This window comes from Triturus cristatus, chromosome 6 (genome assembly GCF_964204655.1).
Source record: "Triturus cristatus chromosome 6, aTriCri1.1, whole genome shotgun sequence".
NCBI classification, from domain to species: domain Eukaryota; kingdom Metazoa; phylum Chordata; class Amphibia; order Caudata; family Salamandridae; genus Triturus; species Triturus cristatus.
Genome location: NC_140589.1, coordinates 163318835 through 163344560, shown reverse-complemented (window position 1 = coordinate 163344560; position 25726 = coordinate 163318835). Strand labels below are relative to the sequence as shown.

Sequence of the window (25726 nt, the reverse complement as noted above, 5' to 3'; positions counted from 1 at the left end):
TGGTCACTGTTCGTGGGGCGGTTCCTCAGTTGTGGATTTACAGGGTAATTGTTGGGTGGAGTTTTGAGCCTTAGTTTGTTTCTGTCTCTGTCAACATGTTTGGGATGGATGTATAGATTTTCTTTTTAATGTGTTTGAACCCTGTTCACAAAATCCTATTTTTGTACCTTGTTATGCAAAATAGGGTGAGTTCTGTGGTGTCTCGAGTATGCAGTAGGGGAAGTATATTTTATCCCTAGTCCTGTCGCTGTTCTTTGTTCTGGGTTTAATAGGTCTAACACCCTGTTTCTCTCACGGGAGTTGTGTAGTGTCTTAGTTTGTCTTTGTATGAATAAGAGGGAGAGAAAGAGTATAGTGTCTCTGGTTTTGTTAGTGTATGTTTTATTAACCTTGCCTTGTGCGAGGTGTTGGTCTGTGTGTCACGTGTACGCACGTCAGAAGGCTTTTTATTTTGAGGCTTCTCAGACATACCTGTCTGGTCTTACCTTTGAGTTGTTGATTACCTCGTGTGAGGTGTTGGTCTGTGTGTTATGGTTACGCACGTAAGAAGACCTCCTATTTGGAGGCTTCTCAGACTTATATGTCTGGTTGTACCCTTGAATGGGTTACCTCGTGTGAGGTGTTAGTCTGTGCGTTAGGGGTGCGCACATAAGAAGACCTTTTGTTTTAAGGTTTCTCAGACTTACCTGTCTGGTTTTACCCATGAGTTGTTGGTGACTTCGTGTGAAGTGTTGGTCTGTGCGTTGTGGGTGCGCACGTAAGAAGACCTTTGTTTTAAGGCTTCTCAGACTTATCTGTCTGGTTGTACCCATGAGTAGTTGGGTACCTCGTGTGGGGTGTTGGTCTGTGTGTTATGGGTGCGCACGTAAGAAGACCTTTGTTTAAGGCTTCTCAGACTTATCTGTCTGGTTTAACCCTTGAGTTGGTGGTTACCTTGTGTGAGGTGTTGGTCTGTGTGTTATCAGAATGCACGTTAGAAGACTCCTTATTGTGAAGCTTCTCAGACTTGTGTCTGATTGTACCCTTTAATAGGTTACCTGGTGAGAATGGTTGATCTGTGCGTCACAGGAGCGCACGTGTGGGAACTTATTATCTTTTTGTCATCTTGATTTTCCTGTCAGGGGTTGCAAGATTACCCTCTTCAGGGTTATATTCTGAAGCTTCGTGTTATACTTGAAGCTCATTGGTTTTTGGGTTGTGTGTCTTTCTATCATCGCACAATTTATTTATTTAGTCATTGCAGGGATGTACTTTGTTTTTGCATTTTCCTATCTTTGCAATTTGCATGAAAGTACATTGTTCTTGCATGTTCCTATTTTCACAAATTTGATGAGGGGGGGGATGTGTTATAATCTAGGAAGTAAATGATGCAGCCTCTCTGTTGCTGTCCTTGCCTTGCTGCTCAGTCTGTGTGATGTCATTGGAATGTTGAGTGTGTTTGAGTGGAAGCAAAGATCAGTTGGTGTGGATGGGCTGAGCAGCAGGGAGGCTGCTCCTGGTGGGGCATTGCTGGACATTGATTGAGGCCTAGCATGAACTTGTTGTGGATCCTGCTTAAAGAATAAAGCTGAGATCTTGAACCACATCCTTGGACTACCTAGCTTTCTTTTATTTGTAACATAATATTTCACAGAACATCCTCAGATGTGCCCCCAAGTTTGCAGACCTCAAGTTAATTAACCCACACTTTGACTTGAGCTTCTCTAGGACTTTTTTTTAGAGTCCTGAACCGTGAAGACCAGTGGCAGCTCCTCCATTATGGCGGAGGAGCGTCGCCCACCCTGCTGCCAGCGCAGCGGGCACACACATTAATAAAATTGTATTTATTACCATTTTATTAATGTGTTTAAGGCTTGCGCTGTTACAGACTATGGCGCGGGGCTGATCAGTGCGATTGCACTAGTAATGCAGCCCCCTGCCAGTGTGCAGGTCAGATTGTCCGGCTGCCTACAGCCGACCAATCTGACCCTGCGCACTTCAGAGCCTGCAATCCCAAGGCTGAGACACTGCAGAGGGATTGCTGCCGCAGGCCCCCAGCCTCAAAATGAGTGCTGGGTTAGCCTGCTCCAGCCAATCCAGATTGGCTGGTTTCACGATGTCCATGGGCAGAAGTCCTTCCCTTTACGCCTGAGTCAGCCAAGGAGAGCCAGGAGGAAGGAGACCGCATCCAGAGCCTGCGGCAGGGAGAACATGGAAATGAGCATCAGGCAGCAGGTAAGTTCTTTGTATTTTCATTTTTATGTGTGTTTTCTACAATACTATACCAGAGCCATTTTAAAGAATAAAGTGGCAGTGTTTCGTAAACCAGGGGTACAGATTGGACATGAATGAAAAAGACTTTAAATAGTCAACTAAAGTTAAATATTTGGGGATTTTGCCTGACTCTACACTTCATAGTGGCATAATCGAATAATCATTTTCACCTTCAAATTCATCCCATTGCAGAATAATGCGAAAGAACATAAATAGCGTATTTAAACAGACACATGTTCTCCTTAGCTGTATGTGTTTGAAGCAAAAGGAGATTGCTAGCGATGGGATTCCGCTGCATGCCTACCTTACTGCCGAAGTGCATTGATTGTAATCCTGGGTGAGGCACAGAGCGCCCTAACCTCTTCTTCCGTATTCCGGACATTTCAGTGGTGCTGCCTAGAAACTCACACTACATGCAAGCCCACTATTCTCTCTGATTCTGGTATGGGGTGAAGAATGCCAAGAGCTGTACTCTGGAAGGGCAGGGGGTGCCAGTAGCCTTGATGTGAGCGCACACTGCACACGGTTTGTGCGCACACTTTCTGCACTAGTGGATGTCATGTGAACACACACAGAAGGTGCATGCTGCGCCACTAGCTATTATGTGAGCACACGCAAGAGTGGACCAATTTTGTTGAAGCACCACGGTGACTCGTGTACCAGTGGCTCTAATGTAAACAGACATTGGGGGGGAAGGGGGGGTGCACAGATTGTATTCACACACCATGGGTCCTCCTACAAATCTAGATATGATGTAAGACACGTAATCGCAACCACTGAGTAAACGAGCTTGAGCAAGAAATAAAAGTAGTCCCCAAAGGAAGAGATAAACACCTGTAGTGTAAGGAAACTGTAGTTGGCCAGTGCTCCCGAGTCAACAACGGAAGTGATGTATCGGGAGCACCAACCAATTAGGAGCCAGCAAAGAAGAGCGATGCAGGAGTCAACCTATGGTAAGTAACATGTGGGTTTACACTATGTATAGTGACTACAACAAAGCTTGCAGACAGCGCATGCTCACTAACGCTCAACCTAAAAAGATTAATATTTCATAAAGACAGCCTGATTTTCAATTCGTTTGCAATCCGGAGGTATAGGTAACCAAGAGATGCAGGCACTATTTACTGGGTCATATTAGATCTGCCAACTTAAAAATATATTTCACCGTGTGAGGACGGAGAGTGGCCTTGAATGCGCGGGGTCTTGTGGCAAGGACTAACTAAGAAACACTCTGACACCCACCAATACTCTTCCTTCTCCAAAAAAGAAACCAGATGTGGAAATGTGAATGGTCTTAGATTTGTTTTGAATTAGAGCTATTGGCATTGTAAATGGGAATGTCTTTTACCAACGTGTTATGGAGTGTATGTATGTGGTGTGGAGTGGAATTATGTGGTATGGTGTGCTGTGGAATTAAGTGGATACTAATTATGTGGTATTGAGTGTACTGTAATGTGGAGTGGGATTGTGTGTTATGGAGTTTGATTATGTGGAATTGTATTTTGTGTTGTGGAGTGGTATGTAGTGGAGTTTAATTATGCAGTGTGCTGTTGAATTTTGTGTCACAATGTGTAATTGTGTGGTGTGGATTGGATGTATGTGATGTGTTGTGCAATTGTGTTGTATTGTATCAAAGACTTGTATAGCGCAGACTGTCACCCTACGGGTATCCTGGCGCTTTGACTTATCAGGTGACACCAGCAAAACAGAAATCCTATTTGCAAAGTAGAGAGCTCATTTTACTCATTCCTAGGGAAGAGCCAGGTCTTTAAGCTTTTTCTGAAGAGAAGTAGGGAATTAGATTGTCTAATACTCTGGGGCAGATCACTCCAGAGGCGAGAAGCTGCTACTCCAAATGCTCTGCCTCCCATCCTGGTCTTCATAAATCTGGTAGCAGTTACCAGATTTGCACTGGAAGAACGAAGGTTTCTCCCAGGATTATACCAGGTGAGTTTCTCCTGCAGCGGTACTGGGCCCAGACCATGTACTGCTCTGAATACAATACAGAGAGACTTAAACTGAATTCTCTCCTTAATAGGTAGCCAATGAAGGTCTATTAGAGCCAGCGTCGTTGAGGATCTCCGCTGCCTTTTTAACACCAGTTTTGCTGCTATAGACTTGACTCTCTGCAATTTCTGTAGTACTGATTGTGGTGCTCCCAGGTACAGAGAATTGCAGTAGTCCAGTCTGCTCAAAATTCTACTCCTCACTCCAAGAGGTCTGGTGGCACTAGGCAGTATTGGGAGAATCTGGCGAAGTGCTCTTAGCAAGGAGAAGCAGATACAAACCGTTTTGTTGGCTTGTGACTCCATTTGGAGGCTCTCCTCTATTCAGACCCCTAGGTTACACACTGTTTTAACTGGAACCAGTGGTTTGTCCTTAGGGATAAGTCTGAACTCCAGCGGCAGGTACCGAGACATTTTGGCCATGGAGCAGTACACAATCTCAGTTTTTCCTCCATTAAATTGTAGGGAGTTTGTCCTAATCCAGTTGGAGGTCTATTGCATACACTCCTGGAATGTGTCCATAGTTACTGCTTGATTCCCTTCCAGGGAAAACACCATTTGGGTGTTGTCCGCATAGTTAACTTGATCAATTCCGAAAGACTTGATAATGGGGATCAAAGGGCGCAAGTATATGTTAAATAGAATGGGGCTTATTGCGGAGCCCTGCGGCACCCCATGGCGCACCGAGGTCTTAGTGGATGTGAACAGTGTAATGGACACAACCTGTTGTCTGCCCGTCAGATAGGATTGCAGCCACTTCAGTGCCCATCCTTTTACACCTGTATTCTTTAGTCTTTTCAGCAGTATAGTATGGTTCACCGTGTCGAATGCGGCCGACCTGTCGAGTAACACTAGCCCAGATGGATTACCATTGTCGGCTCGCATTCTTAGATTGTCCAGTGCGGTCACTAGGGCAGTTACAGTTCCGTGTCCTGGTCGGAACCCAAACTGGTCCTTGTCTAGCAGATGACTTTCCTCTAGATATAGGGACAGATCTGCTAACTGCCTTCTCCAGGATTTTTACTGGGTATGGCAGGAGAGAGATTGGTCTCAAGTTCATTGGGCTTGTACGGTCGAGAGACGGTTTCTTAAGCACGGAGTCACCACTGCCTGCTTCCAAACTTCTGGAACTATTCCTTCCTCCAGTGACTGGCAGCAGATCTTGTTGAGTTGTATTATGTGGTTTGGTGTTGAATTATGTAGTGTGGATTGCAAATGTGTGGAGTTGAATTGTGTGGCTTGGAACTGTGTGGATAGCTTTGTCTTTTTGGCGACGAAAAACAACAAATGGGTAGGAGATAAGCTCCAGGTCTGTGTGTTTGGGTGTTAAAAATAAAAATAAAATGTGTTAAAAATAAAAGAGTTAGAGCTATTGGTTTGTAAATCTCTTTTACCTATGGATTGAAGGCGATGTATGTGGTGTGTAGGAGCACAAGCATTTAGGAAGGGTAGTGAGGAGGAAGCTGAAGATGTCATATGCAGAGGGGAGGAGGGAGGATATCCGATGTATCAAGTAGAGAGAGACGGCATGCGGGGGCGGAGCGGGTGACAGAAGGCATCTGAATTAGATGGCTGCATGTATTGATGTTCCATCTGCATATAAGTGCCCCATTACTACCTCTGCAGACCCTAGTGTTCAGGTGACTTCCACACCAACCAATGGTAACATATTTGTAGGAATAGCAAGTAGGAAAGCAGCCAGGCTTCATCTAAATATAATTGAATAGACAGCTTGGTCAATTTTTCTAAGAAAGCATGCACAGCTCCCCAACTTAAAATACTAATGGTGTTTCTGTCATGGTTGTAGTAGAATGTGCATAAGTGCACTCCTGAAAAGAAGGCAACTGCATTTCTTAACGTCAGAGAAAAAGAAAAAAACAAAACACTATGCAAGAGGTGTCGGAATCTTGTTTGGGGTATTGGCACAATACAAGGCAAAAGATAGAATACTTTTACGCTCTAGTTTTATTCAGGTAAAATGTAAGTCGGATGTAGATTGTGGAGGGCCCCTGCGTTCAAGTAAAGAAATCTCTTGAGCCTGGACAAATTTAAAGAGTATTTCCAATGAAGGACTGACATGAGCCGAGTGTAAAACTGTTTCTGTTAAAGTCAACAAAAGGTAAACTGGGCATATGGCCTGCTCCTCTAGAAAGAACGCAGTTTGTGGCACAGTTCCTATGGTTTAGCCGTGTAGTATCACCAGTTTCAGAATGTGTCGACAACTGGCAGCGGTAAAGAAAAACAATAAAATGACAATCATGCTTAACTGTAGATGAAACCATTTTTTTTAAAAAATCTATCCAACAACACTTAAAATATTAGGTCAACGTTTTACACTCTGTAAAACGTTGACTTAATATTTTAAGCACAAATGTCTGTGTTTTATTATATTGATAAAATACTGTGCATTTATGCTGTCAACTTTGTTTCCCTGTAATAATTTATTACACGCACAGCACTCCTTCACTTTGAGTCATTACGTTGTAAAGTAATCGTTTTGGAATCGACAACCAAGCTTTCAATTCCTAGTTTTGTGTAAGCAAAGTTTTCACTCACAAGATAGTTTGTACCATGTATGGAGCACAAATGGCTAAAACGGTTTATTTCGTGTAAATACTTACTCACATGGGACGAGTCCCTCGAGTAGCACCTCCTGCCAGGACCTACAAATGAGGTGAGTGGGTAAGTTGAAAAACATATACCAGAAAGACAAGAGGGTTAAAGCATCACACCTCTGTAAAGAGATCAGCAACAAGAGCTACTTAGGGGAAGCTATTAAGACAGCATCTAAAGGGGGAGGGCGGAAAGTAATACACAGCAGAAAAAGTCTTCTCCAACATCCGTAAAACTTTAGGGTTGGGTAGCCTGAACTACTATTCTCCCCTTAATAACAACCCTAATCTACCTGCGATTTTCGGGTCTTCTTACCTACATGAATGGCATCGAGCTGGTATACTAAAAATGGGAGACCTGCTAACCACCGATGGCATCAAACCCTTCTGTGCACTTAAAATTGAATTTCATCTGGGGGAATTGGAGTCTTTTAAATACATGGCTATAAGCGACTTCTTGACACGCAAGACCGGGGGGACTGTTCGCTTCTCTAGGGTAGACCTCATTGACAGATTAAAAAACATCACCCCACCTAGGATTGGAGGTGTGTGTGTGTGTGTGTGTGTGTGTGTATATGTATATATATATATATATATATATATATATATGCGCTATATTAGTTAGTTTAATGCCTGATGATATGCTTGCTATCGCCAATAAATGGCAAGTGAAATTGAACATCCCCTTTAACATATTCAACCAGGCTGTCCAATCCGCTAGGAGGGACTTGCACTCAGCCAAATTACAGGCACAATTTTTTAAAACCGCTTTTTTTTAAAATACATTACACGTGGCCAAACGGGGAAGGGGGGCTGGAACATTCTGTCCTAGATGCGCAGAGTTCAGTGTAGACTCGATACACATGTTTGCTACCTGTCCCCAACTCACACCCCTATTGGGTCAGATACAAGACTTCCTTATTAACGCTCTTTCTCAGGAATTCCAGCTGACCCCCACGATTGTCTTATTAGGCACGCAAGACAACATTAGTAGAAACAATGTAAATTGATACTTGTATAGCGCACTACTCACCCGCAAGGGTCTCAAGGCGCTTGTACGAATACCGCTGTGGAACCCATCCTGGCTTTCCCTGTGAGGTGTCCACTCCTGGGCACCCCCAAGGTGGAGGCCAGGCATCCTTAGCGTTGTGGGGGCCGTTGTGGAGATTAAGCAAGCAATTGCACAGAGTTGCAGAGTGGGACTCCATGATTGGAATAGGCACAGAGCCAAGAATTGTCAGGTCTGTGGAATTTTGAGCCCAAGACTCGCTGAGGCGGGGAATTGAACCCTGGTCCCAGGCCAGACCTCTGCATCAGGGTCTGCCGCTCTAACCATTGAGCCACAATGGAGGTGCACTTATTTTTTTGGCCATGATTATACTACGTCTCTGCATAGCTTCCTCTTGGAAAGACCCCAATCCTCCATCATTCTCTCATTGGCTAGCTCGATTGTTTTCTACATGTCATATGGAAAAGGCTATATTTTCCAGAATGGGCTACCGAGGAAAAAAGAAGGGCCTGGCCATCTGGCAACCCTTATCTGTCTAGCTAAGATAGAGATGGATTCAATTGGGGCTCTAGCTATATAAATAAGTAATTCATGTTTTCCATCCTAGGCAGGATTTACCTACCTCCTGAACCCTGAAATCTAGACAACACCCAAGCCCAGGAAAGTCTTAGCTGGGGATATTTTCCGGGTATTTATAATAGCCCCTGTCTTTGCCCAATCTCAGATGAGACATTCAATTACCTATATTGTTTACGCCATAACAAGAGTCATCTGTATAAATGATGATGCGTTGGTATTTCCACTTTTATCCTTTCTTTTCTTCTCCCCTATATTCACTGGTTTACCGATTTTCGAAACTTTAGACATTGAATTCCTGTACTAGATCTCTCACCATGTTCCTATCTTAACGTTTTAAGCGTCGGGGGTGGGGGTTGGAGGGAGGGAAGGGGGGGTGGGGGGGGGCGGAAGTACTTGTTCGAAATGGTTTTTCTACTTTTGTATTGTTCAATTAAAAAAGAAGAAAAAGGGATCTGAACACGCATTGACACTAGCAGCGACCCCGCAAGGGTGGTGGGGGCAGGCAAGCACTGTTGTGGAAAGCGTGAGGTGGTGTGGGGCACGGCAAGGGGAGATAGAAGTAAACAAAACATGTAAAGAGATCAGTAATGAGAGCTGCTTAGGGGGAGCTCCAAAGACAGCATCTAAAGGGGCAGGGGGAAAATCAATACACAGCGTAAAGAGGGATGTCCCACAGTTCCAACATGGTTATATACATGGGCCTCAGAGAGACTTAACAATACATAGTGATTATTTTTGAGGGTTAAGAAGCTCTCTTATATCCGATATCAATGTTCTGAAGTGCACCTTGGGTTACCTGTAGAAACAAATGGAAATGTGCTTCTTCAACAAGACCTCTGGCTGCAGTTGAGCTTGGTTGTCTGCCTCCATTGCTCCCTGAGAAACCTATGTAGAACATTTAAGTGTAGCAGCGACGGGCAGGGATGGCACAGCTGGGTGCCAAAGCTGAACACGCACAGACACAAGCAGCGACCTCGGAGGGCTGGTGGGGTGGGCAAGCACTGTTGTGGGAGGGGTGAGGTGATGTGGGGGACGACACGGGGAGATGGACGTAAACCAAACAAAACATTTAAAGAAATCCGCAATGAGAGCTACTTAGGGGAAGCTCTAAAGACAACATCTATAGAGGGACAGGGGAAATCAATACACCGCGGTAAGAGGAATCTGAACATGCAGCAACATGAACAGCGACCATGGAGTAGGGGTGGGGGTAGGCGTGGGCAAGCACTGTTGTGGGAGGGGTGGGGTGGTGTGGGGGACGGCACGTAGAGATAGAAGTAAGCCAAACAAAACATTTAAAGAGATTATCAACGAAGTCTACTTAGGGAAAGCTTTAAAGACAACATCTAAAGGGGAGGGGGAAATTAATACACAGGATAAGAAACGCTCCTCCATCCGACATCAAAGTTCTGAAGTGCCCCTTGGTTACCTGTAGAAACAAAGCTCAGCCTGGAAAAGCTCATCCTCAACAAGGCCTCAGGCTGGAGTTCAGCTCAACAGTCTACCTCCATTTTCCCTGAGGAACCTACAGAGAACATTTGAGTGTTGCAGCGACTGGCAGGGACGGCACAGCCGGGCGCTGAAGCTGAACACGCACCAACACAAGCATTGACCTCAAAGGCTGGTGGGGTAGACAAGCACTGTTGCGTGAGGGGTGGGGTGTTGTGGGGGACGGCACGGGAAGATGGAGTGAACGGTACAGGGAGATTAAGTGATGGGCGAAGCTAAATAATGAAGGGGCTGTGAAGATTTCATGCAGGAAGCAAACCAAACAAAACCGTTAACACGAGGAGTAGCAGGCCAACGAAAAAAAGAGTGCTCGGGATGTTTAGTAAATAACATGAAGCGTAACAGCACATGTAACAGGGGCAGTCCTTCCGGGAAGTTACAAAAGTTGAGAAGGAAGAACTTCTGAGCATATTAACTAAACAAAAGCTCCATTTATGAAGGACAGTAAAAGGAGGCAAATAAAAATATTGGGGTTGCTTAAAGCCCATATTCTACATACAGCATGTCTCGAAGAGACAGCGCATTTGCTGCCTAGGCGAGACCTAAAACTCAAAAGGGTCGCCGAGGCCATCGCAGATGTCTTGGTGTGTTTTCACAACTTTTAATGGACATAGGATGCTCACAGCCTCCATAGACAAGTTGGAAAGTCACTGTCTGCAGCGGTTCATAGCTTGTCTTCCCTGCCACCGGGTGATACCGGCTCCTCACCAGGTGAGATTCCAATATTGTGTGACACACGGTGGTACCGTGTGAGTTGGCAGGTGTGGTCATGTATTGCTGTAAAAGCCCTCACGGCGTGCACCTCTACAATGTTCAGTAAGCTAGGTCTGTCCTGGTTTACAGGCATGGCTTTTAGTTGAATGCCACCATGAGATGTGCTTGTCTCTGCCACGCCCAACTCAAAAACTGCTCCACTGCAATCAGGAATTGCCAGTCAATAGGTCTGGATTTATTGTGGTAGCATATGCAGCATTGGCATATTATAGGGAGATGCAAGCGAGGGAGCAAGCAGGAGTGGACAGAGAGGACTATTGCTGTAAAGCAGATCCTCATGCAGTTCAGTGCAATCACTCAGGCGGAGGTGGAATGACACACTCAAAAAGCCAATTGCATTATGCAAGAGATAAATACTGCACCGAACTGTGCCAAGACGCGATTCACAATGTTTCATGCCAATGATTAAAAGAGACTGATTGAAGAAAGAAATGGTTGAAAGGGATGGATCCAGAGCCCACTCTTGCGTATATTGTTAGCAACAGGTCAGTTTGACAGTTGCAATGTCAACAGCCAGACCTAAAAATACCTCCTGTTTTGTGGCGACTGCTAACAGGGTCATGGCTTCACTGGCACTCATGACTGCCTTCAGTTTCATGATACGACTTATTCAGAAGAGTAGACAATACTGTACTGTGACAATCAATGCCCCCCCCCCCACACACACACTCACACTCACTCTCCTGCCCCTGCCCCTTCTCTTTCTCTCTCTCTGTCTCTCTCTCTCACTTCGGTGTAGTTTAGACCAGGTAATCTCCGAAGTGTGTAGATGCCTTCACATGGCAAATCATCTTGCATTTAGGACCAATTCATGGTTCCTAGCTGTTGCTGTTTACCGAACACAGCTGTTGTGTCTGACTTAGACACTTCTGCATAGCTTTCTTAATGCGTTCCAATCAGTCCTGGTTGATATCAGGTCTCTTTAGGTTCAGAATCGCCTCTCTAGAGCTCACACATGGGTGTCTATCAGGTCCTGATCCGTTAGGTCCGAGACTTTACTCATGATTCACTGCCAACTCCAGCTGCTCCAGTTTCTGGCCTCTGTGCAACTATGTCCTGGCCTACTCCCAATATGCTGTACAGAAAAATGTTTTTGACAACCACAATGTCTCGTCCTCCTGAGCCCAGTGGCTGTGCCCCATGAAGCACTGCTGGCACTGTCATACATACAGGTGGACAAGACAACAAATTAATAGGGAGAGCTGAACCAGAGCAGAGCCAAAGGTTTGTCTTGGCTGAGAGCCTTTACATCATAACATGAGCCGAACCATTAAATAGGTGGAATGAAATTAAATCCTGCAACAAACATCATGTAAAAGTATGATAAAGACTCACCAAAGTGCAAAAAAAGTGTACTTCTTTATCAATAAGATGCATTCACTTTAGTACTGTAGACTATGTCACTGCATTCAGTGTCATTTATTGGAAGTGATATTTCTGGACTGTGCGGAATGGATGCACTTGCATCTATTCTTATGGGGTAAGGCATAGGCGGTGAAGATGGTGGTGATACACTGCTTCATTATATGTTCTGGGCATGTTACCCCTGCCCGTCTCTTTATCCCCGCTGAGCTCTATTGCCAAAGACCTCAAGACCTTTGTCTGGGGCAACATGAAGTAGAAGCTGAAAGTGTCCGAACTGATAGCCCGTAGATGTCAAGACAATCTTAGTCTCCCATCTGTGGAACATTACTACACTGCCCTACATTTGTCTCAGTTAGCCGTGATGCGCTCACAATCTACATATGACCCCCTGTGGGTTGCCATTGAGCGACAGCTCATATCTGGTGGACAGGGATTGCCGCTTCTCTCTCAATAAACATCAGACTCCTTCCTCCATAACCAGATCCTGGTGGTGCGTGCCATGGTCAGCTCCTGGTCCTATGCACACAAATTGCTTCTGATACATGTTCACATACACACTCATGCACCAATATGGAATAATTCCGCCATATGTGTGGGCGGGCGGGCCATATACTAGGAGGCGTAGCAGACAGCTGGAATTCTAATGATGGAACAACTTGTGTCACAGGGTGATCCTAAGTCTTTTGACTTATTGCAAGAAGAGTTCTCGTTGGCTGCCACTCAGAAATGGAGGTATACGTACCTACAGCTCTGTTAACAGAGTAGGTTAGGGAAACCACAGTGGGACATTTAGGACTCCCCATAAAAAGGTATTTACATCACTGGGGCCTCTTCAAGGGTGTTATGGCCGACTTCTATAATCTCTTGGCATTCAATCTGCACGATGCACCCCTACTGTCCCAATTGCATGATCAATGGCGTAATGCTCTGCACAATAAATATATAGAGCCCGACTGGAGGAAACTGATAGCTCAATGGGACAGAGGGTTCAGGCAATCCCGAATGAAATTCTGCTTATTCTAGACAATTCAGGGCAGGTATTGGACGCCACACAAATTACACAAGGCAGGTCTACTACACCTCCCGTCCTGCTGGTGATGTGATCAAGCAGGGAGTGATGCCTTACAGGTCCTTCACGATTGCCCATCCCTAACCAACCTGTGACACAGGTTCGGGTGCTCCCTTACAGAGACTCTAGAAATACCAACACTACTCCCCCCTCCTCCTCCCCCCCCCCCCCCTAAAACGGAGGCTGATCATATTACTCAGCGCGGCAGACCTCCACACCATAACATCTCATGAACGATGCCTCCTCTCTAGGGCCATGAATGCGGCTAAGAGCTGTATCCTACGTCATTGGCAAGCACCACATTCACCCACCCACAATAAATGATTGACCACAATGTATAAAGCTGCTTCGTATGAGATGCTCGTATATAAGGCACACGACAAGTTAGAAATCCGTCTTCAAGTCTGGTCATCTCTTCTGACTGATACTAGGAGAAGTGGGCTCTGAGGTCGACCCTAAACCCACACAAGATTTGTGGCCCCCACACCCATGGCTCCCCTCTTTTCTCTGCCTCTGTACAGCCCCCCCTACCCTTCCCACCTGCTGTCATAGATTACTCCTTTAACCCTTTACCCCCCGTTGTTATGTTGACTAATGCAGTATACACCATATGTACTGTTTCATCAATCGTCCTTCTGATTCTGATGTTGATTCCAACTTTGCGTTTGACTTTTTAGATTCTTTTGATCCTTGAGATTCTGTTTGCTACTGGTAGCTCCAAGCTCACACATGGCCCTTTGTGCACCCTGTGCACACTACCTGGTCTATATGCTTTACCTTAAGGCCAGATACCCGGACACCTTATGCTTTGTAGATCTGCTAGGATACCTGGCTATTTGAGTAGTTGTTACTTATTACTGCTTCATGTTACATCCTGCCTACTGCCCAGCCATGTATACTTTGTATAGCGAAACCTTTTCCTGCGCATGTTTATGTTATTGTAGCAGGTGATGCATGTGGCGGCATGTTACATCCCATCGTATTGTACTGTTCTGTTCTTATGTCCACAGCACCAAGTGTACAGTGCCTTCCGCTTTGCTTGTCTACTGATTGCACTGTTGTACTATATTTATTTTTAAACCCTAAATAAAGACACCAAAACAGAAGTGATAGTTTCTAAACACAAACTTAGAAATATTATTGCCCCCTGCTGCCCTGATGACAATGCCTTTAGTGAATTGAGATGCAAGTCAGTTTTCATGTGCACCCTATATATGGTCTAGGTTATTATAGATGGATCAATATTCTAGTGTATTAAACCATGTGCAACAGCATGTTTCATACATCACACTTCCTGAACTAATTAACTTCAAGGTGCTCTCTAATTTGATGATGAAAGAAAAGGGGGCACAAGAAAATGAGACATAAAGTAATTGCCTAGGAGCACACAAATTGGTCAAATGGGGAAGCAGGTATTTGTTCCTGTGTTTCCTGGTTTGAAATAGTGAAGTTCAACACTAGACCAATTTTACATCAAAGGTTAATGCTTAGTGCATATGTCTTTAATGAGCAAACACAGTAAATTAAATAAACAGCTTTTCAAGTTAATACAAGTTGAAACAAGTCTTTCTCTGAAGAAAATTACAAAGTTGAGTTATGGGAAGGCAAGGTACTGTATTTTAATGTTATCGTCTGCTTCCCCTGAGTTAACAAAGAGGCCAATTTCCTTCAGTGAAGACAATTGAACACCGTAACTGAACAAAGACTTTGTATGACACAAGTGCAGACCTCCACTGTTGGCAGATTTTCAAAAGAAGCCTACACATTTTGGGCTTTTTGCATTTTTCAAGGGCTGAGTTGGGAGCATTGGTGGCACACATGAAGGCTCGGCTTGTATTCTGCTCAACAGTGGAAGAGGACTTCAAGTTGAGCCAGAGTCAGGCATCTGGATGAGTTTGGCTCGAGCCATCAGTAACTTGCCCAACTATAGACTTACACTAATAGACACGGAGGGTCTAATAGTGTTGACTCTTCATGCCTTACTTAATATGCATCTACTTGTTCCCACACAGCTGGACTCCTGCTTGCCTGGGCTATTGGGCAGAAACACAGATCCCTACATGATCATAGCATAGGCATGCTCTTATCTAAAATCCCTAAACCTATGGTACCACTAAAGTGTGAGTTACAATTCCTAACAACAATTCAACCTGACCATGTTTATTAGTAAGAAATTGATCCTACAATAGAAACCCAAGCTCTCCAATAAACAATGGAGGGCCTACTCAGCCCTACTGATTAGGCCAGCGTCCTCCGTGAAGATTAGCACCATTTAGATTTCAAACGTCCACCGTCCCCTCCAGTAAAGATGGATTTAGATTGTTTGTGTATGCCAAACGCACAAAAAGTGATGAGAGCAATGCTTGCAAATAGTCTAACCACTGATAATCGCTCAGTGTAGCATCCCAACCCATCACTTAGACGTGGGTCCTGTGCTCACTGTGCCCCTGGAAACAATCTGCACCCGACTGAAGTGACCCAACTAGGCCGAAACTGGAAAGCTGCTATGTGATCTGCCTTTCACCTTGGCTGCTGGCGACAGGCATTACGATGTCACAACTTAACTGTAATAAATTACAGTTGAGTTGCTAAGTCATTTTATTGTTACTTCACAAGTCAACTGTAATAAGCAAATTAGAGATAGGTTTTGCTACTGGGGTTGCAGGCTTCCATGTATTATATAATTATGGCCTAATTTGTTGGTTATTTTATTACTTAAAATACATGGTCACTTCATCACACTTCCCCTACCTTCTTTTAAATCCATGGTCCCTCGCTCCTTACTATGAAAGAAATGATGTGGTTGCACGAGAGTCAAATAAATGTGGAATATGTACTGTGGAAACAAGGAGGTCTTTTTTTTACAAACACATATTTTAAGCTATATAGTGCAAGTTGATTTGAAACCAGCTGTAGGTGAGAATGTGTGTTACAACTGGTTGCTGCTTTCCTGTAATGAACTTCAACAGTGCAATACATAAATATCCCACAATAAATAGGTGTATGTTTTAGGAAGTTAGGTTACTGGTTGAGGGGGTGTAGCCCCACTCAAGCAGCAACCATAATTCCTGTCAGGGTGAAGTCACAAGCAGGTTACTGGTTGAGGGGGTGTAGCCCCACTCAAGCAGCAACCATAATTCCTGTCAGGGTGAAGTCACAAGCAAACCTCAAATTAACCTGTGCTTAACCCTTTGGTAGCTTGACATAAAGCAGTCTGACTTAACTTAAAGGCAATGTGTAAATCGTGTAAAGTGTGATCAAAATGACAAAAATCCAATTAGTAGAACAGGAGATATGCAATTTTAAAGATTTAGATGAAAATGGAGCCTAAAAGCACAAAGCAGCAACTGTGGTTGTTTTGGAGCGGGACAAAATTACAATTTCAGGCCGACTAAGAGCCGGATACAGGGACCAAGTTAGACTGCTAAACAAAGTACCTTAAATCCTGGTTGAGGAGCGTTGCAAGATCCTGCGTGGAGGATGTGTCACGCAGTAGCAGTTCCAATGAGCTGCGGGCTGCGATGTAGATTCCTGCATCGGAGATGCATCACGCAGCAGTGGTTCCGATGAAGCCGGCAAAGTGGCTTGCGATACGCGATCCTACATCGTCGTCGAGGATGCCGTTGACGAAGGCTTGCGCTGTGGAGTCCTTCATCTGGAATGCGTCGTGCAGTGGAGGTTCTAAGGTGCTGTGAGCTGCGAAGTGAGATCCTGCATTGGGTATGTGTTGCACAGCGGCAGTTACGATGTGTGCTGTGTCGCTTCTGCCCATGAGACTACAGCTGGAATGGCAGAATACCTTCAGGCCCACCTCCAAGGGTACAGGACTAGGGTAGTATCACTTGAGGCAGGACACGACTCGCACCAGGAAGAGTCCAGGTGCTGGGTTCAAGGTGGTTGGAGCCTTTTCTGTCCCTTAGGCTCTGATCAGGAGGCCAGCCCTTGTAGTCACTCTGGTGCTCCAGTGTTCAAGATGCAGATCCAATCCTCTCACTCAAGTAGCAGGACAGCAGGGTAGCAGTCCTTCTTGCAACAGAGCTGCACAATAGTCCTTCTGAGTCTTTCACAGATCCAGCTGTGTACTGAAGAGTTGGGTCTGGTGGTCCCATATTTATAATTGGTGCCATCTTTAAGGTAGGAGAGTACTCTGGAGGTTTCCACCCCCAGAGGTGTTTGGTATTTCCTGCCTCTTTGCCCTGGCCCCAACTTGTCTGGGGTCACAAAGGAATAGTGTAAAACTTTTTGGGCCATATGTAGGTAGCTAAATACCGGTCGGTAACGGCCGAAATTCGATAAATATCCCGTTACCGACTGGTATTTAGCCAATTGAGATGTAGGAGGCCAAAAAGAAGGATTCGCTAAATATGAATCGGTAAATACCGAATCATATTTACCGAATTCTAAATTACAGATTCATATTTACCGAATACATATTTTCCGAATCGGTAAATATGAAGTGGTAAAACGAGAAAAGAGATGTAGGTAAATTCGGTATTTAAGAAATCCCTGAAATTCGGTATTTAAGAGTCGGTAATTAACACAGATTGAAAGCAGGTGGTAATCAGCAACAGTGCATATAAGCAATCCCAAAATGCAACAGCGTGAACACCATGGCCGCTCTGTATGTGATTGCAAGGCGCCTACGTCTACAGGCAGCAGGTCTGAGGATTTGGAGACGGGAGGAACGCATTTACAGACAGCGCATCACACTCTTTCAACAGACTGAGGCTGAGATACATGAAGGGTACAGGCTACACCCCCAAACCATCATGGACCTGATAAGGGACCTGCACCCACTCCTGGACCAGCCAACAAGAAGGGCGCATGCCATACCACCACATGTGCAGGTTCTCTGTAGCCTACATCTACTTGCATCTGGCAGTTACCAGGGGGTGATAGCTGCGGTAGGCGGGGTATCCCAGAGTTGCCTGTCCCGTTTCTTCAGGAAGTTCCTGGATGCCATGATGCTGAGAATGCAACACTACATCAGCTTCCCAAACACACAGGCTGAACTGCAGAAAACCAAGACAGACTTTTACCAGATGGCACAGTTCCCGCATGTCATAGGCTGTATTGATGGCTCACACATTCCAATCTGCCCACCAGCAGCCACTGAGCACATCTACAGGAACAGAAAGTCCACCCACTCCATAAATGTGCAGGTAATCTGCGATGCAGGGAACATAATCACTGATATCGTAGCTAGGTTTCCTGGGAGCACCCACGACTCCTTCATCTTCCAGAACAGTGAGATCTACACACAACTGGTTGCCGGAGAATTTGGAGAAGGATACCTGCTAGGTAAATCACTGTGACGCTCCCTAATACTTGTTGCAAATTATTGTGTATTGAGGCATGTGACTGATGGTACTCTCTTACTCACCTAGGCGACCGTGCATATGCCGTGCGGTCATTCATCCTCACTCCCTACCTACACCCATCAACCCTGAGTGAGAGACGATATAATGTGGCACACAAATCAACACGCAACGTGGTGGAGCGCACGTTTGGACTATTGAAAAGCAGGTTCCACTGCCTCCACAAAAGTGGAGGCGCACGCCAGTACACACCCATCATCTGCTGCAAGATCATTGCCACTTGTGCAATGCTGCACAACCTTGCCACGAAGAGAGGTACAGAGGTGGAACTAACAGATTTTGAGGACAATGATGATGAGTCTGCACAGCCAGAGGCCAACGCAGCAGGAGTGGCAACAGCAACAGATGGGAGAGTGAGACGGGCAGAGATCACATGCAACTATTTCTGAGTAAGTAAGGGGACACAGCCAGTAGTTGGATGCAATGACGTAGTCTAATCATGCGGCACTACGCCACAACACCAAGGAAAAACTGTCCTATCAATATTGTGCAAGCACTTGTTGTAAGTCAATGGTTACTTCACCCAATAGTCTCATGCAATTGTGTGCAGCATCAGTGTTTGCGCCCAGGCACTACAGTGCGGGATGCCATTGATTGTGCGTCCTCACTGGCTGTGGGACCAGTGGCAGCCCCATTCCGCCTGCTGCTCCTCCGTGTGTCTGGGACAGGGGGGGTAATGCTGCTCCTGCTGGTGGTTTCTTCGCTGTCCCCAGCATCCACAGCACCAGTTGTGGCAGACTGGCTTGTTATCAGCACCTCAAGTGCACTGGTGACCCTCACCATCCCCCTTGACACGTCATTGCTGCAGTGCGCAAGCCCCTCCTGCATTGCCACGGAGCGCCTGCAGAGCAGCGAAGTGGCAGTTGCCAGCCGGTTCACTGCCCTTGTGTGATGCTCTTTTTTTCTGCCGTTCCCGGCGCCGTGCTGCTCTGTCCTCGTCAATCTTTGTCCACAGCAGCATGACGGACTGGGACATGTCCCGCATGCCCGCAGCCATCTCACTCATTCCCTCAGCCATAGCGCTTATGCCCCTGTCAATATTGCCCAAGGTATCATTGAGGCCCGCATTTGGCGCTGTACTGACATTATTGCCTTTGCTTGTAGGCGCTGTATCTTGACCATGGTGGCCTCCAGCCCTGAGAAAACTCCATGGCTCTCACCCTGTGGAGGTGGACTTTGCACCCGAGCCCTGCGGCGACGTCTGGCACCTGTGTGTGCTCCCTCAGAGGCGGAGGGCACACTGGCATGGCTACCATCCAGGGGCACAGTGGATGTTTCCGCACACCTCAAGTCTTCAGATGAGGACTCCGAGACATTTAACCTGCAAGCAACACGCCTCCTCGACCTGAGCAATGCAGGTGGTGTTGATGCCGGTGACTCCAGCAGGAGTGGCGATGCTGGCTGAGGTGGCGATGCTGGCTGTGGTGGTGAGGCTGGCTGTGGTGCTGATCTCTGCCCAGAACTTGTGGTGGCCTTCTCTGCGCTGTCCCTCCGGGGTGCCCTCTTTCCCTTCTCATGTGCAGTCCTGCGCAAAGTATCGTCTGTGGACAGAAATGCAACATCAGCTCAGTGTACCTGAAGCCCTGCATTGCTAGCATCACAATACATTTCTGAAATACTCTCTCATTGTCCTCTGCCTGCTTTTCGCTAATGTGTGTAACATGCCTTGTTGTTCTGTGCTATTCTTCTCATGTTTGGGGTTTCAGTGACTACATCTCCCATAATGCATTGCTAGTATGCACTAACACCTGTACTGGAGTGGGATTCTCATTGCCCAATTGGGGAGTTGGGATAGGGGTAGGGGGGGCCACATTGCTGTGCATGCGTCTTTGGGGGCGGCTCTGGCAGAGCTGTCTGCATCCCCAATCCCCACGACACTCTCGGGCTCAATTGTTGACTCCACCAGCTCCTCCAGTTCTGTCAGGGCAGGTGCCCTGTTCCTTCCCCCCTCCTGTCCGGCTGGCCTCTTTCTGCAGTTCCCCCATCTTCCTCGTCGTGACGATACGGAGGTCGTACCACCGCTTGTTCAGCACGTCTATGTCCCGGGGGGTCACTCCTATTGCATTGACCTGCGCCTGGATTCCCAGCCAGATTTTCCTTTTCTCGGACTCAGGCACTTGCAGGGACTGCTTTCCGAACAGCTTCTGGTGCTGCTTGACCACCTCCTCCACTAGTACCTGCAGTTCCTTTGGGCTGAATTTCTGTTTTCTCCTCCTTTCACCTCCATCTCTCTCTGCCTCCTGGCTGGACATTGTGTCAGTTTGTTGTTCACAATCAGGCACTGGCTCTGTTGCTCTGCTCTGCACTACCAGCCTCTCCAGAGTCTGATGATTGTGTGCACCTGCCTGGGTGTGGCCACTTCCTGGTTGGGTGGGGTTGGCCTTGCACAGGATTGGCTGATTCCTCAAGTGATGTATATTTGAATTACCGATTCGGTAAAATCCGATTCGGTATTTACTGAATCGGTAAATACCACTTCATGATTCCGCCCGGTATTGTGGATTCGGTATTCATTTACCGAATTTTACTGATTCGGTAATTTATACTGAATGTTTACCTACATACTATTTACCGATTCATAAATACCGATTTGGTAAAATTCGGTATTTATGAATCGGTAAATAGTATGTTACCTACATGAGGCCCTTTGTGAGTATACTGAGTCAGAGCCTTTGTGATGTGTAAGTGTGATAGGTGACAGCTCTTCCCCCTCATCAAGTCAGAGATACCCATCCTGCCAACACCTATTTCCCATTTGTCTCACTGTCCAGGAGCAATGTGGAAATCCCAACTGGCAACTACACCTAGTAATGTGACCCAGGATACAGGCTGCAGGCACCAAATGGTGAGGAAAAGAAAACGCAAACTTTCAAAAAGTGGCATATTCAGAATTGTGGCTTAAAACCGATCTTACCATTAAAGAGGGTTTTTAATTACAATTCTTTAGAGACCAAACTTGACATTCCTCCCTACTCCCAATTGAAAGTTATCACTTAATTATTTTAATGAGGTAATCCAATGTTATCATATGGGAAAGGTAGGCCTTGCAGTAGTGAAAAACTAATTTCACTACCATGACATGTAAAAGTTAACATGCCCCACTTTTTAAATACATTGCACCCTGCCCTATGGACTGTTTAGGGCCTACCCTAGGGGTGACATATGTATTAAAAAGGAAGGTTTAGGTTTGCTAAAAGGTTTATTTGGCCAGCCCAAAACTGCACACACAGGTTGCATTGGCAGGCCTAAGACATCTTTAACGTGCTACTTTAGAGGGTGGCACAATCGATGTTGCGGCCCCTGTAGTAGCAGTTCGTTTACAGGCTGTGAGTACACATAGTACCACTTTACTAGGGAGTTAAAAGAAAATAAAAGGTGCCAATTGGGTGTAAGCCAATGTTGCAACGTTTTAGGGTGTGAGCATACACACTTTGTGCACATTACCACTGCTGACCAGTGCTAGAGTCCCAAGGAAACAAAAACGAGATCAGCAAAAATTGAGGAGTAAGGCAAACATTTTGGGAGAAGACTGCCCTAAAGCTGAGAGGTCTAACAATAGTGATTGAATTTTCACAGCAATATTGTTCAGAAAAAAGGGAGATGAAATCTCAGATATCCCTTTAACAATGTATGCAGCAGTTGTTATTATAAGCAGGTGTAATTTCTCTTAGTGACCAGCCCTTCCCACATTCTGCTGACTGTGGAAGCAGGCATTGTGATATCATAGTCGAAGTATTATAACTTACTACATTTGAGGAATTATGCATTTTTCTCTTACAGGCAAATAGTAAAGATATATATGCACTGTAATATTGAAACTGTTCCAGTGGTAACTGGGCGCTTTTTGATTCAGTTTTTTCTTTTTACCGTTATCTCTCCAACCAAACTATACAAGTAAAGATTTATCACGGCTAGTCCGAACCTTCAGAAGAAATTAAGTCGGACTAAAATCATGCAAACCAATAATTCTTCTAGGGCAATACAAAACAATAGCATAAGTACCTGATGCTCGGAGATTTCTCAAAGATGATCTCTTCTTGATATTAATAAATTAATTTAAAATGCACAATCAACTCGAGGATATAACTTGTGACAAACCATAAACTCAATTACAAAGTCTTCAAGAAAGTTCAGCCAGGGCATGAGCCACGATGGCTCATAGGCAGTGTTCCATCGAGAGAGTCCAAGGATGGCGCACACAGCATATGCATCAGTCCAAAGGGAAAGAGCAAGCACAGTCGGCAAAAAGAATGGCCATGAACGAAGTCAGCAAAGAGTTCCCAACAGAAAAGATGCAGGAAAATCAAACACAGTCTCGCTCTGTGTCGCTCTCTCATCCGTCAAATCAATGTATAATATAGTCCTCTAGTTCCGGGGTGACAACTCCGCGGTCACCTCATCGTGTCAGACCACTCAGTCCATCGGTCAGTTCATATAGGATGATTGTCATGAGGCATAAGGTAGACACATATTATAGAAAGAGTTGGTACTAATCACGTAAGTTTAGGGTCGTCCTGTACACGTAAACTTCTAAACGATGTTCCTGTGCAACAGGTCCATGAGTGAGTGCAGGAGGACAGTTTCCCATAGCAAATGTTCCCAGTGTCAACTTTGTTGCAAGCAGTCTTTCTAAGTGAGTGGGAACTCTTCTAGGAAGCAACAGCTTTGCTTCACATTGTACGTTTAGGAAAGTTTCTCATGAGTATAAAACAATTCAGAATAGTAAAAATGCAAGCCTATAACAAAGTCAATGTAAGAATATACAGGATATAAAGTAGTGGAAATCTACATTTCTTAAAGATAAGTCAACATTCTAATAGACCATTTCAATTTATAAGCAGTCAAAGTTGTTAATAATCTGTTTGGAAAAAATGCATGTAACTGTCGCTTTACTGCAATTTCAAAGTACCCCTGTATAAAACTATTTCAAATCATAAAATATTAATCTTGTTTCAGGTGTTCTATTTTAGCACATTATGAAGATAATTATCTGAAAGTTACATGATATTTACACGCAATATGACTGTGTAGCAGCAATTTTACTTTTCTCATTTGGTGCACAATTTCACATATGCAGATGATGGAATTCGGAATGAAACCCTCATCTATCTAAATTACGTTAGATTCAATTCATTCTTCACACAAATTACAATTTCCATGAGGATGGTTAGAAACTTTATAACACATGTACATACATCACTTTAACATTCAATTACACATTGAAATATGTTTAAGCTGGTTAATAAAATATAAACCTACATTATTCAAATGAAAATTATTTAATCTATCCTACAATTATCTGCATGCTTTTATGGTGCATTAACTAAATTCTCACATTTATTTCTCATGCCTCTTTAACGTGTAGTTGGTGCACGTATATTCATTTGTTACTCAAAATCAGTTTATGTGTCCAGTAAAGATTTTTACAGCTTTTCAGCTGCTTCAAAACTGTAAAAAGGAAGCCAGTGTGTTGGTCTTGCATGGCTACAGTAGGCTTCCATGTCATGTATTACAAGATGATAGTTTAAGAGTCTTGTATTTTTTTTATTCCTGTATTTTCAGATTCTAGGGATGAACTGTGGTGTATAAATAAGTGTTTTGAATGGCAAACTATTTCCATGAAAAATAAGATTGTCGGGTTCTGCTTGTATACTGCATGTTTCAAATGACGCTTTGTAAATAGGCATGGTTAAAATATGCTGGCATAATCTGTATAATATTTGGGAATTTATTGTTGTCACACGAAATCCCTGAATGTATGCCAGTCACATAACTACACAGCTGTTTGCAGTACAAATTCAGTGCATGAGCACTGGAACAATATGAACAACCAGAACATGAGCGGTTGTTGTTTGCGGCAGTTGTGTTTTTAGTGCTAATTTTTAATGCAAAAATGTGTCCTCGTCAAAAATTGAGCTGAATGACAGATTTGCAGTTTACATAATTATGCATACGTTTCTTGAAATTTTTCTTAATTACTCAAAAACAAATTATACATGAACTTCAGACACTCTATTTATAGCTTTAAAAACAAGAGATTAATGTGGCGGTCTTTTAAAAATGTCCACTCTCGCACAAAACTACGCAATTAAATGAAATGTGGCCAAAACTAAAATGTTCCTATTTTTCATTTGCTTACCTCTCTTATCACCTTCCAGACAGAAATGCGCTTGCAAGACCAGCAGCTGGCCAGGCAGCTAATGCGCCTGCGCAGTGACATCAACAAACTGAAGATCGAGCAGACGTGCCACTTGCACCGGCGGATGCTCAACGACGCCACTTACGAGCTGGAGGAGAGGGACGAGCTCTCCGACCTGTTCTGCGACTTCCCCTCGATGAACTCGTTCAGCCTCTCCACCCCGCTGAAGCTCATCGGCGTCACCAAGATGAACATCAACACCCGGCGGTTTTCACTCTGCTAACGGAAGTGACGAAAGTGGGAAGCAGAGCAGGAAGTCCCATCGCACCATGCTCCAAAGGCAATCAAAGAGGTGGCTCAAGGGACTTCTTTATCACTCCGCATATCCCTAAGAGAAAGTGGTCACCCTTCCCAGACCAGTCAACGATAGATAACCAGAAGTTTAAATTAGATCCTTCCCATGTCACTTAATTCTAGGGCAAGGGGAGGCTAGGTGATAGGATCAGGACTGGGATGGACTGGCAAACAATCACTTTGCCAGGGGTGTCAAAAATAATTACACTGGCTCTGCAATAAGGCAGCAAGTGGAAAAACAGGCCAGGTCCTAAACAAAAAAAAAAAAAAAAGGTGGGCTGAACTGCAAAGAATAGTGGATGTGAAATCACCGCTTTACTGAGTTGTCGAAGCGACACCAATACTAAAATTTTAACACATTGGTCCATATGTAAGGATTTTATTTGGCCTAGACATTTGTGGGGAACTCCAAGTGAAAGAAATTAATCATATCATTTGAAAATGCTAAGTGCATGCAAAACAGTGCAACCAAAAAATCACTGGGGGTCATGGAGCGTCTTATTTGAGTAAATCTGATTTATTTTGCATTAGTTGTTCTACACGCTTGAATATTTAGACCATTTTAGAATTATTTTAATAAATATAATATTGCAAGAGACAGATTGCAGTGACATCACATGTTCGTATCGATGGAGCTCCAGCCTGATTGGCTTCCCACACCTATGCTCCTACCAAGGTA

At 44.7% G+C, this 25726-nt stretch overlaps 2 protein-coding genes across 6 annotated transcripts in view; one reads left to right on the top strand and one right to left on the bottom strand.

The window, feature by feature from the left end:
• BLK (BLK proto-oncogene, Src family tyrosine kinase) overlaps nt 1-24828 on the bottom strand; it is a 608293-nt gene extending 583465 nt beyond the window's left edge. Inside the window, exon 1 of one of the 2 annotated variants that reach the window (XM_085610428.1) lies at nt 24694-24828. The gene's annotated coding sequence lies outside the window, so the exon portion shown is untranslated. The remainder of the gene's footprint in view (nt 1-24693) is intronic. The other variant, XM_085610427.1, reaches the window with a different exon arrangement.
• The window catches only part of FAM167A (family with sequence similarity 167 member A), a 141646-nt gene extending 116659 nt beyond the window's left edge, over nt 1-24987 (top strand). For all 4 annotated transcript variants that reach the window (XM_085610431.1, XM_085610434.1, XM_085610429.1 and 1 more), the window contains one exon: nt 24713-24987. In XM_085610431.1, the coding sequence (XP_085466557.1) occupies nt 24713-24976 (264 nt within the window). In that variant the 3' untranslated portion in view covers nt 24977-24987. The remainder of the gene's footprint in view (nt 1-24712) is intronic.
• Nucleotides 24988-25726: the final 739 nt, after the last annotated feature.